Source organism: Electrophorus electricus, chromosome 11, assembly GCF_041902795.1.
Source record: "Electrophorus electricus isolate QZ-2024a chromosome 11, ASM4190279v1, whole genome shotgun sequence".
In the NCBI taxonomy this organism is placed as follows: domain Eukaryota; kingdom Metazoa; phylum Chordata; class Actinopteri; order Gymnotiformes; family Gymnotidae; genus Electrophorus; species Electrophorus electricus.
This window is the reverse complement of record NC_137507.1, coordinates 24,522,121-24,540,000: the sequence shown is the minus strand read 5'-3', so window position 1 is coordinate 24,540,000 and position 17,880 is coordinate 24,522,121. Positions and strand designations below refer to the sequence as shown.

The window sequence follows — 17,880 nt, the reverse complement described above, 5'->3', positions numbered from 1 at the left end:
GTGCAAAGGAACACTCCATAAATGAAAGGAAAGCTACTTTCATGTGCCACTCGGTTTCCAGATATAATGACCTTCCATTTGTTAGCAGACAGATGTGTGTAGATCTGCGAAGAAACCTTCCCGAGATATTAGCCTGGCCTAGTCTAAACACGATAAAGCCTCCAGCAACCTCTCTTGGAGCTATAGCACACTGTCTCCATGTCGCCTCGCCCCTGCGGGCGCTTGCGCTCGCTCTGATGCGTCTACGTGCACCGTGCTGCTTCAGATGCCTTTGGCCTTATCAAAGAATAACAGAGGCAGTGGCACCCATGGACGCCTGCTTCACTACAGACAGCGTCTGCAGAGTTAGCACAGGGGGAGGCGATTATGGGGAGTTTTAATTTTCACTTGCTGGCAGAGTTGGAAGGGCTTTCATCATTGTTGTTTTTTGTTGTTGTTGTTGTTGTTTTAGTCACTTAGGGTGTGCCTTAAATGTGACTTCACTTTTGTTTATCTCTGCCGCCTTTTTCTAGGTTATTTTTCTATTTAGAAAGTATATATAAATATATATATTCAACAAACTCATTTTATGTCTTTTACGTTAGATAATGATCTGACGCTGCTGTGGTAGTGCTCCCAGGCCGGCCTTCGAGAGACCCTCCCAATTCTCTCATCAGGGTACAGACATCTCATCGAGCGTGATTCAAAGGCTAAGGGACGGGGGCATGTTTCTGGAATGGATATATTGCGTCATAATGTGAAAATGGGAAGGCAAAATGACAATACAGTTGGAGCTCAAAATGACAATACAGTTGCAGTTTCTGTCAGACTGTCTGTTCATCTGTCTGCTGGTGTTCGCTTCACCAAATCATGGACCCGTGCTCTCAGACTGCTGCCTACTGAAAATGAACAGTACAGACGTTACTGACAACTCGTGCTTTTTACAGTATGACATTTTTAGTACTGTTTTAACGGTAAAACAACAAGAATTGACTGGATTTGACCACAGGCATGTGTCGTATAAGCCAGCCCCTCTTTTTGTCTTTTTTTTTCACCCTGTTTCTAGCTTTCCTTCTCTTGCTCTTCTGCCACCTACTTCCTGTTGTATTCCCGTTCCACAGGATTTACAGTCACGTGTTCGCATGCACAGCTAAAGACCAGCCAGACGGATCTTAAAAAGGAGCTGTTCTGGTTCTAATCAAAAGATGACAAAAATAAAAGACAGATAGGGGGAGACAGAGAGATAGACAGATGGAGGGAATGTCTAGGGGATATATATAGAGAAGAAAGAAGACAGCAGAGAAAGAAAAAGAGAGTGTCCATCAGTCACTCTGAAGCCTTAAACAAGCGTTATTTATTGTGGCCTTGTGGCTCTGAGATATTCATGCTAGTTTTTGGAAACTTGACACAGGAGCAACAACCATCTCAGGCTTAAAGGTTTTAATATATACTGCCCTGTAATATTACATCAGCTATGATAATGTCTTGTACCCTAGAAGTCTGACCCAGATTGTGCTGACAGTCTCTTTACTGCAATCTGTTGACAGTCTGTGTTGTGTCTCTTTACTATAGTCAAACAGGCCTGTTTTAGTAATCTCTCTCTCTCTCTCTCTCTCTCTCCCTCTCTCTCTCTCTCTCCCTCCCTCTCTCTCTCTCCCTCCCTCTCTCTCTCTCTCCCTCCCTCTCTCTCTCTCTCCCTCCCTCTCTCTCTCTCTCTCTCTCTCTCTCCCTCCCTCTCTCTCTCTCTCTCTCTCTCCCTCCCTCTCTCTCTCTCTCTCTCTCTCTCTCCCTCCCTCCCTCTCTCTCTCTCTCCCTCCCTCTCTCTCTCTCTCTCTCTCTCCCTCCCTCTCTCTCTCTCTCCCTCCCTCTCTCTCTCCCTCTCTCTCTCTCTCTCTCTCTCTCTCTCCCTCCCTCTCTCTCTCTCTCTCTCTCTCTCTCTCTCCCTCCCTCTCTCTCTCTCTCCCTCCCTCTCTCTCTCTCTCTCTCTCTCTCTCTCTCTCTCTCTCTCTCTCTCTCTCTCTCTCTCTCTCCTCCCAGTATGTCAGGGAGGCAACAACAGACTTACTCTTCTGAGTAGTGTGGATGATCACTACCAGAATATGTTGAAGATGTACAGCAACTGCACCGTGATTCTGGAGAATCTGGAAATCACACACACCACCCACGAACATGACCTGTCCTTTCTTGAGGTACAAGACGTTTCCTCTGGTACACAGGTTTCTCACGTTAATCTGTGCATGTCTGTGGTACGTGCACGTCAGAGGGATGAAACATCCTCTCATAATGTGCACATCTTTTGTGACGTACACATTTTATTGTTGTTGGGTGAGGTGTATTATAAAGAATAACATTTTTCATTTGAGATAAACATGAATAGAGGAGCAGTGTTTGAAAAATGCTGTGTGGAAAAAAGAAAATGTTTGATCAGGGAGGGTGAGAATGAAACATGACATTTTGTGGTAGTCACACTGTATGAAGATTTTGGTGATTTAGGTGAGCACAATTTTTGCCGTTGCAATTGATTATAATATGATAAGATAATTTTTCTGTTAAGAAAGTTGTTTCAGTCCAGCACCATCATTTAAGATTAAGATTAAATGCGTTTGAACATTAGAACCCACCCTTTCTGTTTATTTATTGATCCCATGATCAAACTGGGACTGATTCGTTTTCCCTGGCACACCTTTAGACCATCGAAGAGGTTGGAGGCCATGTCTTGATAGGTCTCAACAAAGCTCACACAATCCCGCTGAGCAACCTGCGCATCATCCGTGGCCACACGCTGTATGACAGTTCCTTCGCCCTGGCCGTCCTGTCCAACTTCAACTTGACCACCGGCAAAGGCACCAGGTGGCTGTCCCTCACCAGCCTCAACGGTAGGCCCGAATTTTGTTCTGTTGTAAAATTACCTGTGGAGTTCAGTCCTGCGCTCCTTGCATGCCGTGCTCAGTAGCCTGCGACTTCGGCAGAACACAACTTAAAGAGCAACGAGTTTTCCTACGTTTCTGCAGCAGTGAACGTGACTAATTTGTATGAACGTGACAATTCCAGTTATTCTGTATAACGTGAATCCTAAATTTCTCTGCGCATTTGTTCTTCCGAAGAAATCCTGAAAGGAGGAGTGAAGTTTGCCAACAACCGTTATTTGTGTAACGTGGAGAGCATCCAGTGGGCTGACATCGTGAACACGAAAAGCAAATCTACAATAATCAAGCCAGACCCCAGCACAGACAAATTTTGTAAGTAGCCCCAATAACTTGGATTGGTAGATTACACTCATTACGCATATTACATTGCCTGAGTTTTTAGTGAAGGCGTTCTGAAGGCTCGAGTTTCTATGTTCCTTCTCCTGCAGGCATGTTACAGAAGTGCCATTCAAGCTGTTATAATGGCTCCTGTTGGAGTCCTGGCCTTGAGAACTGCCAGATATGTAAGTAGTAAACATCAGTTGCAAAAACAGAATGTTTCCCATCTTATTGGCTCATCTAGGTGCCCCTGAATAGTCAAGGTCGCCAAAGAGCTTTCGCACAACCAAAAAAAGTGCGGGGCCGTTGAAGGGGAAGAGCGAGTCCGCTCTGAAACGCCCACTGATTCACTCACAGGGCCATTTCTGTTGCAGACACGAAGCTGACGTGTGCGGAGCAGTGCTCTGGGAGGTGCAAAGGCCCCAAGCCCAGCGACTGCTGCAATGAGCACTGTGCAGCCGGCTGCACGGGGCCCCGACCCACGGACTGCCTGGTGAGGACGCGCCCCCGGGGTCCGCAGGCTGCCCCGCTTTGAACGCAGACACAGCACTGGCCCCTCAGAGCACTCACACCTCAGACGGCTGCCGCGCAAATGGGGCTAACGAATCCCAAACGTGTTTACGTGTGATGGGTAGCATTTTTATCATTAGCTCTGTGGGTATTTTAATGAATGACGGAACTCACATGATCCAACAATGTGTTATAAATGACTTTGGTCAAAATAAGGCGGATGAGTGTTCAATCATCACACACCAAGGGTCTACCAGTGTGTCTTTAATATACTGTAAGGCGTTTTATGTTCACAGTATTCAGCAGTATATTCACAAAACCCAGTATAATATTTTGTCCATATTGGGTTGCCGTATTATCATGTGGTGTTTGTATCAGTAGTGCCTGTGAGGTTTGCTGTTAGGTCTGACTTTTGAGTGTCAGAGGTGAAAGGTTGCTGAGTATATGTGTTTGGCTGTGCCCCATGTTACCTCTGCATTCTTGGACACCACATGACAGAATAGCACCATGCTAAGTATCTTCAGTGGGGAACTAATGCACCGGCCCCGTTATATGGGAGCACGGTTACTCATCTCTTTGTCGTCGATTGAACATAACCGGCACTGTGATTCAGCGAAAGTCTAGTAACCCTTTAGCAGACACAAGCTCATGGCTCCACTGCTGATGGCACGTGGTGGATTTGCATTCTGCTGCAATGTACGCTGTGCGTGTGCACATTACTCCAGTGTGCCATTCCTTAGCAGTGAGCAGTGAGCAGTGAGCAGTGAGCAGTGGGTGGGGTTGGGACCCCCTATGGAACCACTCCGTGTCAGGCTCCCGGCACAGCTGTGGCAAAAAAAATCTTTGGGGCACTGAAAAAATGCAGTTATCAGAGCATGCGTGTGTGTGTGTGTGTGTGCGCACGCACTGCAGGCCTGCAGGGACTTCCAAGATGAAGGAACATGCAAAGATGCGTGCCCACCTCTCATGCGCTATGACCCCAACTCCCATCAGCTGGCCCCCAACCCGGACGGGAAGTACAACTTCGGGGCCACGTGCGTGAAGACCTGCCCACGTAAGTGCGAGCTCTGTGGTGCTCCGCTGCCCGCTGGACGTGTTTTATGTAACACAACATCACGATATTTGGGTCTGCTTAGCAACGGTAGCGTGAGTGCCCCAAGATAAGCATGTGTTCTAATGTGCGATGCTGGCTTTTTCTTCAGTTTTGCCCTGGTTCGTGTTCATCAGTTGAAACCAGAGCCTGACAGCACATGCCTGTATGAAAGAGCACCCTGGTTAAAATGTGAACTGCCCCAACCGAAGCAGGGGCAATCATTGAATCTAGAATCGTGAGGCTGCATCAGTTTCTCCACCGCTCCTGGTTTCTGAATAACACTTTTGCCAAGGGCAGGCGTGCCGGTTACGCGAAGGTGTCGCACTTTTTTGCGGGCCTGGTAGCTCTGCGCTTCACACCTGGAGGCTGACTGGCGCTGGTTTCTTATGCGTTCCAGACAACTACGTGGTGACAGACCACGGCGCGTGCGTGAGAGCCTGCAGCCCCGGCACCTACGAGGTGGACGAGGACGGCGTCAGGAAGTGCACAAAGTGCGACGGGCTGTGTCCAAAAGGTAACGGCCCCGGGGGCTGCGCCGCGCCTTCTGGGACTTGTGCAGTTTTCTCCTGCATTCACAGCAAAAATGCGTTTTGTCCTGCATTTTTTCGTATTAACTTAAGTGTGAGAGGACAGATCTCCAAGGTCCACTTTTATACAAAAAAGGTGAAGTTAATCTTTAAATCATGGTTTCTCCTTTTCTAGTTTGCATGGGGCTTGGTGTGGGGCATCTGGCTGGCATTCTGTCAGTCAATGCCAGCAACATTGATTCGTTCGAGAACTGCACAACGATCAATGGAGATGTCTCAATCCTGAAAACGACGTTCGAAGGGTGCGGTGTTACACTTCATATTAAAAACAACACAGTGCCAGATTACACAATCTGTAGGGTTTATACTGTGTGTTTGCTAACAATGATGTCAGAAAGATTCACTTTTTCTAAATTATCGTGTGAACGGGACATTTGAATTTGCAGCGATTAGCAAAGTCTAAATAATGTTGACAGTAACCAATAAAAGGCTGATGATAAACAAACAGATGTCCAGGGTTTGATCCATTTATGCACCTTTATCGTAGGGACATATACACTAAAACACCAAAGATGTCTCCCGCCAGACTCAGCGTCTTCAAAAGTATCAAAGAAATTACAGGTTAGTACAGCGTTGTGTCGTCGTTATACGCTGCATGTCTGGGTTATGTATATCCATTAAACAAAGGGGATATTCAGTCCAAACCTACAGTACGCACGGCGCAGTTAGGTGCTTCCCCTGCTCATTAGAGCCATCAGATACTGCCTAATCCCATAATGAGATGAATCAGCACTGAAAATGCTGAACTGTGTGTGAAGTGAAGGCCCAGGACTATGACTAACACATCTACCCTGTGGTCTATGAGTAAAGCATGTTTTATTATTTCCAACTGCCTCCAAATTATAATTTTTTTGATCTAGCTATCTATCCGTGAACAGATGTACGCTAGCATGATGTTGTGTTGAAACGTTCTTTCCATACGCATGACTCGCTCACTTCTCACCTCTGAATTCACAGGGACTCTGCTGATTCAGTACTGGCCACAAAACATGTCCTCCCTCATCCCCTTTGAAAACCTGGAGGTCATCCGTGGAAGGACGAAGTATCAGTAAGTTTCCATCCAGCGGACCTTTTTGTTATCGTTGTTTACAAACTTGCAAAATATCTCCTTTTAATATGAAAGGGTGCCTTTTCCCTACTTCCTCTCTCCTCCTCCTCCTCCTCCTCCTCCTCCTGCTCCTCCTCCACCTGTTCTGCCAGGGGCACGGTCAGCCTCGGGGTGAACCGAATCTCCGTCACCCACCTGGGCCTGCGTTCTCTGCGCGAGATCAGCGACGGGGACGTGTCCATCACGCAGAACCCTAACCTCTGCTACACCAGCGCCGAGTACTGGAAACGCCTCTTCAAGTCGGACAAGCAGGTCATCAGGCCCATGCAGAACGCCGACCCAGAAACCTGCGGTAAAGCATCGACACGTCACGCTGTCCAGCTCCGCGGCCGTGCGGTCTGGAAGCCTTCTGATCACTCTCTCTCTGTCTCTCTCTCTCTCCCCCCTCCTCTCTCTCTGCATTTGTCTGTGCAGCAAATCAGAACCGCACCTGCGATGAGATGTGCAGCACTGATGGTTGCTGGGGACCGGGCCCATCCATGTGCTTCAGCTGCAAGCACCGGAGCCGCGGAAGAAGCTGCGTGGCCTCCTGCCACCTCCTGGAGGGGTGAGCGAGGCCGCAAACGCACGACCCGACACCTAAGCATACTGGACACGTCTCTGCGTCTTTGATTGCGCAGTCCCGTTATTGACACGTCATCGCAGTGATGATTCGCACACTTTAAAGTGCCCAAACTCGCGTTGTGGAGCCAAGAACGATACATTGTGCGGATTTTGAGGAAACCGTGTACCGAGCAACGTGTTCTCGACACCCAGCGGACGTGGGTTAAACCGAGCGCGTGGGTAAAGACAGCAGCGGTAAAAGAGGTTCTTTTCTTCGCAGAGAGCCTCGGGAATGCGAGGTCAACAAGACATGCATGCAGTGTGACCCCGAGTGCAAGCCCCTCAACGGAACCCCAACCTGCACAGGGCCTGTGAGTGCAATCTGACAATCCATTCATGCCCTCCTAATCTCTTCACTTCTTCATGTAGTGCCCTAGACTGGGCATGGAAATATAATGAGCTTTCAGTACACTACGCAGTGCACAATATGTCAAACAGGGACCCATTTGGGATTCAGCCAAAAGACATTAGTCTCAGGCTAGCCAGGGCTGTGTGCTGTTAGGATAAACAAAAAAGACCATACATCTATCGAACTGAATAATCAATACCATATTTCATACACTAGCGTGTTATAGTTTCTTCCTGTCATAAGGTGTTTGGTGTGCAATGGCACTGTTCCTGAGCCTCGTGGTGAGGGAACAGGTTGGCAAGCCTGAAAACAGTACGACTAAGTGGTTGGCACCTTTCGGTCCAGGGCCTCGACGGGTGCGTGGAGTGCGCCAACTTCCGAGACGGCCCCCACTGCGTGGCCCGCTGCCCGCAAGGCGTGCCCGGGGAGAACGAGACACTCGTGTGGAAGTATCCGGACAGCACGAGGGTGTGCCAGCTGTGCCACCACAACTGCACCCAGGGGTGAGAATTCCAGCCTCGTCCCAGCAGGAGAACGCATGATGCATGTCTGTCTTTTTTTTTTTTTTTTTTTGCATAATCATTTTTCAATAATAACTTATTAAAATATTCTTTTAGATGCATTGGGCCAACTCTAGAAGACTGCAAAGATTTTAAAAGGTGAGTTTTAGAAGAAAAAGCAGTTGTGCATCTTGCACCCATTTGAATTCCGGAATACAGTTTTCTGTGGACCTTCCAGTAGCCCTTTACTTGCTGAGCTTCCGTCTTGGTGCATTCGTTCCCGATGTGCTCTCACTTCTTTTCTCTCGTCCCTCAGTTACTCGGGTATGTCAGTGATCGCCGCAGGTGTGGTGGGCAGCCTCCTGGCCTTGGTCATCCTCAGCCTGGCCGTGACGGTGCTGATCAGAAGGCGGAACATCAAGAGGAAGAGAACCATGCGTAGGCTGCTCCAGGAGAGAGAGGTATGGCTGCCGTGCCTCACCCCGCACCGACACGGATCGCGGGGAGGAAGTAGCCGACAGAAGCGGGATGCGCCCCTCGCTGGGGGTTCAGAGGTGCTTTCCTGACAGGATGTGTGTGTCTCCGCAGTTAGTAGAGCCACTCACCCCCAGTGGAGAAGCACCCAATCAGGCGCTGCTGCGCATCCTCAAAGAAACGGAGTTCAAGAAGATCAAAGTGCTCGGGTCTGGAGCGTTTGGCACCGTGTACAAGGTAACAAGTCTTAGCAAAATAACTGCCCTGAACTCAACCGAATGCATTCGAATATGCGGACGGCTCGCTAACAAATTCCTTTAACCATCGATTCCTCTGTGATACACATGCGCATTGGACATTTTATTTCTGCTAGAGACGTTGTTATTTCTAAGACACCCCTCTTCTCTTGGGCCTCTTGTACATGAGTTCCTGGCGAGCTTTGGAGCATCAGATGGCGGAAGCGAATTCCGTGCTCCACCCACTGGGTGCTGTGTGGAAATCTGGTGACGATGTGAATCTCTTCATGCAGGGCCTATGGGTCCCAGAAGGGGAAGATGTGAAGATCCCCGTCGCCATAAAGGTTTTGCGAGAGGCCACGTCCCCAAAAGCAAACAAAGAGATCTTGGATGTAAGTTTAGAAATGTTTGAAATCTTAATCAATACAATATGGATTAGGTCATAATAATTGTTCTTTGTCTCTGGTGATTTGCAGCTGGCTCTGCAAAAAAAAAATCTGCCATTATGTTCCTTTGGCCTTGATTAGCAATTCATGAGGCCCAGGCAAACGGTGCATGTAGCATCAGCGATGTCAGTGGGTTTAGAACATCCATTGTTTTTTCCCACTCAAAACATGTCAGACTTATCTTGACGTTTGCCATCTGCGTACAGGACGTACTTTTTTTGTCAATCATTAACCACACAATTACAAGCTTATCTGGGCAGAGCCGCTTTCACTGGTCTGTTTTATTCGGCACCAGTTGAGCTTCTGCCCAGCAGTGCATTGTTTACCATTTCCCCTGCTTGACCACGCAAACATCAGCTGGTGGCCATAAAGCGACGAGTCAGGTGTGGCCTTTGTTGAGGAGCCGTTAAGCTCCGCAGCGCTGAGAATCCTCCATACTGCAGTATGGCATCTTTGACTTATTCTGAGGTTTACCTTTTTACAGAAACATTTTCAGTATGTGACTCTTTCTGTGTTCATTTAATGATTTTTAGCCAGGCACAAAACAAATACCAAATATTAGCATTTACTGAGTAAAAAAAAACAAAAAAAAAAACATTTTCTCATGTGGGTCTTTACTACAAGTGGATCTGTGATACAAGTATTATATATAAAGACATACTTAAGAAAACCATTTTGTTGTCAAAGGGAAGTTATTGCCCCAGCAGGTATGGGCCCATCAAAGCCGTGTAGCTCTTCACGTGGTGGAACACCCTAGAATTCTACAACAGTCTGCTCCTGTAGTTTACTCTAGGGCATGGAGAGGAAAGAAGGAGAAAATCTTTGATTGAGAAAATTCTGTTTTTAGTGATAGCTTAGAAGTCAGGGTTACTCTGAAGATAACTCAGTTATGTAAACATGGTTGCTTTTGACTAGGAATAAGTAGAAATTTGAAGAGGAACAGTCCTGTAAATATTTTTACAGATGTGATCCATCCAGAACCATTTGAAATCTACTCCCCTTTGGCTTAACAGGAAAAATAAATAAATAAATAAATTTATATGTATATATATGTGCGTGCGTGTGTGTGTGTGTGTGTGTGTGTGTGTGTGTGTGTGTGTGTGTGTGTGAGAGAGAGAGAGAGAGAGAGAGAGAGAGAGAGAGAGAGAGAGAGAGAGAGAGAGAGAGAGAGAGAGAGAACTGGAGACACAAACGATTGCTGTAGCACTTTGCCCATTGTTCTAAGTTTAATATTATTTTTCTCTTTGTCTTTGTAGTTATTAGTGAACTGAGGAATCCCAGTAAATTAGTATTCTGTTTGAAGTTCCTCATAACTCCCTGACTGGCGCTAACCCAGAGTTTCTCAATCCAGGCCTCAGGGCCCACCATGGGGACCTCAATTTTGCTCAATCCCATCTCCCAACAGGCCGGAACAAGGCATTAAAAGCCCTAAATGCAGGTGTAAATACAGGGCTGGAGCCAAAATGCGGACCATCTGTTGGGTGCCAGGGGCTTGGTTGAGAATTACTGCGCTATCTCACAGTCGGAGCGCTGAGCCCTTTGAGATATAATAACCAGTGTAGTGTGTGTCGCTCTTTTGCAACCTTAACATTAGCAGTCATTTGTTTTGAGGTCATGAAAAGGTTCTCGCATTTTTCCAACCTTCCTTTGGCACAAATTACTGGGTTGCACAAGTTGTTACCCAATTTCTAAAAAAAAAAATGTTCCCCATACTGACGGGACCACACCTGAATTGGGCCCTGGTTGCTGAAGCTGTATCACCGCCATGCCAGCTTTTATCCGTTCTAAGCCCGCTGTCACCTTTGTGCCTTTAGGAAGCCTATGTGATGGCCAGCGTGGATCACCCCCATGTTTGCCGCCTGCTCGGGATATGCCTGACGTCCACCGTGCAGCTGGTCACCCAACTCATGCCATACGGCTGCCTGCTCGACTATGTCAGAGAAAACAAGGGCAGAATTGGCTCTCAGCACCTGCTCAACTGGTGTGTGCAGATCGCCAAGGTAACGGGCCTTCGTCTCCGCCAGCCACCATCCCGTTAGATTCATCCACAAATCGGATTAAGGCCACAACAGGCGCCCACGCAAATTCATTACATTTAATGGAAGCAGTCGAAGAGTAGCCTGTTAAATGGCGGACGGCGTATCTTACAATAAGACGGATTTAATATCCCCGTTGTGGATCGTGGGGAACCATTCCCAGAAAAGATTGCTCCAACGAGTAGCAGACTTTCACAGAAATCCCCCGGCTACCGTACTGGCTCCTTCTCGCTCGCGGTGTAGCGTAAACACGTGGATGCTGCGTCGGTCCACAAAGAGCCTTAAAAGAGAAGTGGTTATCACCCTTCATCGGCTTTCCCCCCTGCTCCATCTGTCCGGCCCTTTCTTGTGCTGAGTGTTCTCTTCCGAAAGATACGCTGTGATAAATTCTAATTACGATCCAAGGGACGGCAGCCAGAAAAAATAAATAAATGCTCTGTCTTTGTGATATTTCCCGGATGGCCGTCAGAATGAATTATGGCTCCCCAGTGCTCTGCGCATCTTAAATTAGATGATCGGAAGACTCTGATGGGTGCACCGGCAGAAATGAGGCGCATGTCATGGACCATTATGTTTTCAAATATTTGGAAATATACAACAACTATATGAAATATTTCGAGCATGTAGTGTACCAGGCAAAAAAATAATAATCATAATTTCAATTAATCATCAAAAGTTTTTGATAATGTGCAGTGCATTTTCAAACAAATGCACAAACAAGAATAAACATTTTAATACAAATGCAACGGTCTCTGTTTTACTGTTTTACTGCTGTTTCAGGGTATGAGCTACTTAGAAGAGCGCCACCTAGTGCACAGGGATTTGGCTGCGCGTAACGTGCTGGTGAAGACTCCTCAGCATGTGAAGATCACTGACTTTGGCCTGGCTAAGCTCCTCAGTGCAGACGAGAAAGAGTACCATGCAGATGGCGGAAAGGTGAGTCTCTAACTCACTGTTATACACTCTGGGTGTTGTAGTCCCTGGGTTCTTGCTATTCTGCAGTTCTATAATGTAGTTTACTGTATTCACATAAAGACTCGGGTAACACAAGTTTCTTCTGTGTTTAGGTACCAATAAAATGGATGGCCCTTGAATCCATCCTTCACAGGAAGTACACCCATCAAAGCGATGTGTGGAGTTATGGTAATTGCATCTCAGTAACCTACAATACACCTCAAGAAGTTATGCTACTAGTTTGTGTTCCAGAGTCGTGCAATACTACACGGCAGAGTTGGGAGAACGTCGTATTAAACCAAAAAGCTCAAGCAAAACACGGCTAGAAAGAAATAGATAGAGCTGCAAGCGTGCAGTCAGTCAGTCAGCCAGCCAGCCAGCATCACTCATGTGGCAGCTGCTCGCTTCCATTCCCTGTAAGCGGATTAAACTGGTTTTGGACCAAGTTCTTCTTTTGACGCCGGCTTCTGTAGGTGTGACGGTTTGGGAGCTGATGACGTTCGGCACAAAGCCTTACGACGGGATCCCTGCCAGCGAGATCGCCGGAGTCCTGGAGAAGGGAGAGCGACTACCCCAGCCGCCCATCTGCACCATCGACGTCTACATGATCATGGTGAAATGTAAGTGCGCGGACGACGCCTTGAGCCGGGCCATTAACGTCCGGATGCAGGAATGCAGTCCGGATCTCCTAACGGTTGCACCGTGCGACCGGGCAGAATCCGATTCAGAATCAGTCGCTTGCATTCGGATGAGGGTGACGGCCGCCGTGAAGGAGACCCAAGTGTGGTCCCATCTTGGCTCTCATGGCTGTTGTCATGCTTACTGTGATTGCCTCAGGCTGGATGATCGATGCAGACAGCAGGCCAAGGTTCCGCGAGCTCATCGCAGAGTTTTCGAAGATGGCGCGAGATCCAACACGGTATCTAGTCATTCAGGTGAGATCAGATGGAAATGTATTTACCGATTTATACAGTGCTGTCATTTTGGACTACTTTTTTTTTTCAGTTCAGTTTCTGTCAGGGTACATCTGTTGTATTTTGTCACGCCATATATAACACATCTGTTATATTTTATCACACCGTATTCTCTGCGATGGGAATGTCTGGTTTTCTTATGACTGGTGAAGTAAATGACATAATTTGACAGTTTAATTTGAGGTCTGCGCAGTACTCGCACGTAATCCTCTTTGCTCTGATCCTCTCCAACTGGTTTAGTTACTCGTGCTTAGTAAAATCATTTACCTCATGTGACCTGCGCACAGCCGGAATCTTCCGTGTGCGCATGGCGCTCCTGCAGATCCGGTTCTGACTGGCTGGGTGTTTTGCTCCTGAGCAGGGTGACGACAAGATGCACCTGCCCAGCCCGTCCGACTCCAAGTTCTACCGCAGCCTGACGGGCAGTTTAGACCTGGACGAGGCCGTGGACGTGGACAAGTACCTGGTGCCCAACCATGGGTTCTTCAGTAGTCCCAGCACCTCCCGCACACACCTGCTGCACTCTGTGGTGAGAACCCAACACATGCACAAAGACGCACATAAAAAGACGACCTTAGTAGTAGAGGAGGTTTATATAAGGCAGTTGGTGATCTATAACCAGTTATGGGGTGGATCTCGAGTCACAGATGGTAGCCTGGTTAGCTTGTTTGTTTCTTTCCCATTTATTTCAATGTATTTTATATACTGTGCAAGTGCACAAATACACACACACACACACACACACACACACACACACACACACACACTCACTTTCACATTGCTTTATGGGGCAACTGTTTAACCAAATGCATGGGGTCCAAAAGATCAGAGGGCCCAAGAGGATGGCTGGGAAAAAAGAGCCTAAACACGTTCATTCTTTCATTGTCTGACACGAAAGAGAAGACCGTACCACACTAGCTAGCTGATCAGGACTTGTATAGCAGAAATTAAGGAAAATAAGACAGGCTGATACAGGTCTGACTGCAGTAAGAAGAAGGCATGAGTAAATAATGTATTTTGCTATAAAAAATTAATACTCGGAACACCAGAAATGCCAAATTCTCCCCTGCTCATAGAACACACATAGAGTTCACTTTGTAGTAACAGTACCTATTTTGCATGCTTTGTAGAACCCAGGTGTCAATACTCCACAGAGCACTGCGTACCGTACTCATCACGCAGTGACACTCTAGCAGGGCTTTCAAGGGCCAAACTTAAGCAAAACAAGTTTGCATCTCCGGCGTGGGGACAGATCCGTTACTCGGCTTTATCCTGGCCAGCCCTGCCGCTGTGGGTCGCCCCGTTTTGTTCCGCACGCCCGTCCCCGTGGCCCAGACAGCCCCACGTCCTCCCAGGTGCCCACTGATTAATGAGCACAGGCTGCGGCCAGCGCAAACCCAAACACACCCCCCCACACACACACACACCCCCACCCATCGCCAGACCCCCCTGACACCCCTAGCCGAGCGCTAGCTAATCCCCCACCCGAGCCTTTTAAGTGAGATTGCCTTTGCAGGCAATGCTTCTTGTTCTAAAATATTTGGCCAGAGAGAAAGAGGGAGAGCAAAAGAGAAGAAAAGGGGACCTTAGTTGTAAAGGAGGTTTATATAATGCAGTTGGTGGTCTATAACCATTTATGGGCTGAATCTCTAGACACAGATGGTAGCCTAGTTAGCTTGTTTCTTTATTTTACCCTTTTTTTCAGTGATTTTACAAGGATGTTTTGAAAAAGGGAGTCTGCCTCGATCCTGCCTTGCTCAGCCTTGGCAGAAATTTGAGGGGGGGGTTGTTTTTTCCTGTTTAAAACACGTGCTGCAAAAAGATGAGTTGTTATCTCGTCTTCGGTCAGCCGTCATGCAGGTCATCCTTTAGCGTTGCTGGGATGAGAAGCAAAAAGGAATTACTGACAGATCTTAGCTGCAGCTGTTTCTGGCCTGCTCAGTAATGGATAATAACACTCTTAAATCTTTTAAACCAATGACCCGCATGGAAATTTCAGTAAATAGCGCTGTCTTGCGCTGTTTAATCAGACACATTTACACTCTAATGCGTTGGGAGGAGGGTGGTCCAGGCAAAGTTCGTGCCATTGTTCTTTTCACAGTCTCAACAGCAGCATCGGCTCCTGCCAGAACAGGAATGGGATGAGTGACTGATGGCACCGGGGCCCAGGAGCTGTCCGGAAATGGCCAAATGTGGCCATTTTCTCTTGTGCACTGTATATAATCACCGTAGTTAGTCTCCAGACTGACTCTGAATAAGGCACTTTATTATCTATCAGACACACTCTTGACTGCTGCGTTTGGCAACTGTTTTCAGGAAGACATACTATTTGATTTAAGACATGAACATTCATCACTACTTGGGCATTGGTCCAACTTTTATTTTTTTTTCCCCTGCCTTAGGTAATAGCCATTAGATTACACTAGTTTCAAGAACTAGAACAGGTAACGCAGGAATTCACATTGTTTTCGAAAGCAGCTCTCTTCCTCGCACTGAGCAGTTCGGTTTTGTTCCGACTCAGAATTCCTTCCCGCCGAGAGAGAACAGCCTTGTGCTGCGCTACATCCCAGACCCGACGGACCAGTTCCTGGCCGGAGACTTCCAACCCGCCCCAGGTAAGTGGTGGCTCACGCACAGCCCCCCGATCCAGGAACGGGCCTGTAAATGAAGGCTGTAGGCAGCCGCCCTACCTGGGGACCTGAACCCGGTAGACGTGAGCTCTGAGCACTGGACCAAAGAGCCGGCGCCCTGGGATAGCAGCCAGAGCACCCGTTTCAACTTCCTAAGTGACGGTCTCCGTCACAGGGCCCGTCGTGTGAGCCAACAGTCAGTTTAGTCGCTATGCATGACGAGAATGACGGGAATGCTGGATGGAATTGTAGAAATCTGGGTAGTTGTTCATTATAATTAAATGGTCGAGATGGGGGGGGGGGGGGTTAAGAAAAGTTACAAAAGTGACATTTTATTGTATTTATAATTGAATCAAAACTCTGGGAATCGTACAACAGAGGCAAGGTACCATTTCCCAAAGGCCTTCTTATGAAGCGCCTCATAACATGATTAAGCAAGCGATCGTTTTGAACACTGTCCGATAGTTTAGGTGATTTTAACAACTCCAATATTTTAAACTGGGTTTAACCCCACTAAAGCCTTCGGTTCCGATGTCTTTTATCCAATAACTACTGCTGGTAACTTTAGGAAACGCTCTAGACGAGCTCCCGTCCCTTCCCTGGTTTTCTGAACATCTGTGCGTCCCTCCCCTCAGAGTACATGAACCAGAATGGCACCGTCGCGTCCGACATGACCAACCCCATCTACCAGCAGCCAGGGCCACTGCTGGCCCACCCGACAGGCCCGCTGCATGAGACAGAGGAGGAGTACCTCCACTGCTTCAGCGGCCCCGCGGAGGCTACGCCGTCTCCAGCCACCCCGCCCGAGTACCTCAACGCCCGGCGTGACGGTACCGGCTTCATCGGCCAGAACGGCAGCATGGACAACCCGGCCATCCCTGGCTACCAGCAGGACTTCCGCGTCCTGGGCATCAAGCCAAAGTGCAATGGCCACCTACCGGCAGCAGAGAACGCGGAATACCTGGGACTGGAGGTGCATTAGCGGCACCGCTGGCGCTCCGTCAGCCACGATTTCGAATGGCCGTCGGGAGCATAGGAACCGTTTGGGAGCTAGAAGAGAGACTTGGTGGGACTATTCATTCTGGGGAGAGGACACAGGGCAAAGCAACGATTGGGCTTTGGTGAAAGCTCTGCACTGCCCTCGCGTACGTGGGCCAAGCTAGGTTTTGGTTCCTTTGGGTTATTTCCTGGATTTTGTCTTCAGCTAGTCCACATGTATTAGTAATTACTGTCAATGCAGCAAGCCCATCTGCCAGGTACACGGCCCACACCACATACAATTCTCAGAGTTTCAACTCCATTCGATGTCCAAAGTGGTCCCGAGATACAGGACCCGAGCACATCCCGTATTGGGAAGCTCACCGCGTCGAGACGCCGGGCCTTTGTCAAAGCCGGTGGACTTCGGTCCAGCTCACAGGACAGCAAGGTGACCGATGGACTGGCGAATGTTGAGCATCCCACGTCCCGTACTTGCGTTGTGCTCTGTAGCATGTATAGCTCTGAAACCTTTTACTACAAAGACTGCACTCATTAGCACAGTTAGCACAGTGGCATGCGTCTTTAGCTGTAATCTGAACACACGATTGTGGCATCACACCCCATTGATTGTTGACCCCACACCCCACACCCCACATTATGCTGGAAACGCCAGAATCTTAGACCAATCTTATAAATGGTACGCGTCCGAGACTGAGAGATATGGCTGACGTTTATGTTGGTGCATCTATTGCTTCATCTTAACTGGTGTCATATGACTTATGTACAGGGTCACATGTATCTATCTGTGAATCAGTTCTTGTGTCTTCTGCATCATTGCACTGCCTGGATTTTAGGTTGAATTAAGCAAGGAAAGCTTGAAGAGAATAGGGGAAGAATTTAGGATGACTGGGTTTATGCAGGCAAAGTTGCACTGCCCTCCAGAATGAAACATGGGTGTCAGGTGATATGCTGCAACATCCATGGGCATTTATCTGTGGAAAAGATCTTTTGAAAAGCTTTGCAAAGCTCGTTCCTTTTCTCTTAAACAGCCTCAGTCTTGTTTGTTTGTTTGTTTGTTTGTTTTAACCCTCTCTTGACTATAATTATTACTTTTAAAAAGTAAACAAAATAAAATGTTCTTTATAATCAAACTGAATTCAAGCATTTATCCAAGTAAC

At 47.7% G+C, this 17,880-nt stretch overlaps 1 protein-coding gene across 2 annotated transcripts in view; it reads left to right on the top strand.

Annotated features, from left to right (window-relative positions):
- Positions 1-17,853, top strand: part of egfra (epidermal growth factor receptor a (erythroblastic leukemia viral (v-erb-b) oncogene homolog, avian)) — a 38,239-nt gene extending 20,386 nt beyond the window's left edge. For both annotated transcript variants that reach the window (XM_035527833.2, XM_035527834.2), the window contains exons 2-27: positions 2,017-2,168; positions 2,669-2,855; positions 3,084-3,218; positions 3,335-3,409; positions 3,599-3,717; positions 4,647-4,788; positions 5,225-5,341; positions 5,530-5,656; positions 5,902-5,975; positions 6,372-6,462; positions 6,615-6,814; positions 6,937-7,069; positions 7,346-7,436; positions 7,820-7,977; positions 8,092-8,133; positions 8,291-8,435; positions 8,563-8,685; positions 8,978-9,076; positions 10,945-11,130; positions 11,947-12,102; positions 12,234-12,309; positions 12,594-12,740; positions 12,958-13,055; positions 13,456-13,623; positions 15,616-15,709; positions 16,360-17,853. In XM_035527833.2, coding sequence (XP_035383726.1) covers positions 2,017-2,168; positions 2,669-2,855; positions 3,084-3,218; positions 3,335-3,409; positions 3,599-3,717; positions 4,647-4,788; positions 5,225-5,341; positions 5,530-5,656; positions 5,902-5,975; positions 6,372-6,462; positions 6,615-6,814; positions 6,937-7,069; positions 7,346-7,436; positions 7,820-7,977; positions 8,092-8,133; positions 8,291-8,435; positions 8,563-8,685; positions 8,978-9,076; positions 10,945-11,130; positions 11,947-12,102; positions 12,234-12,309; positions 12,594-12,740; positions 12,958-13,055; positions 13,456-13,623; positions 15,616-15,709; positions 16,360-16,706 — 3,482 coding nt within the window. In that variant the 3' untranslated portion in view covers positions 16,707-17,853. The remainder of the gene's footprint in view (positions 1-2,016; positions 2,169-2,668; positions 2,856-3,083; positions 3,219-3,334; positions 3,410-3,598; positions 3,718-4,646; positions 4,789-5,224; positions 5,342-5,529; positions 5,657-5,901; positions 5,976-6,371; positions 6,463-6,614; positions 6,815-6,936; positions 7,070-7,345; positions 7,437-7,819; positions 7,978-8,091; positions 8,134-8,290; positions 8,436-8,562; positions 8,686-8,977; positions 9,077-10,944; positions 11,131-11,946; positions 12,103-12,233; positions 12,310-12,593; positions 12,741-12,957; positions 13,056-13,455; positions 13,624-15,615; positions 15,710-16,359) is intronic.
- Positions 17,854-17,880: the final 27 nt, after the last annotated feature.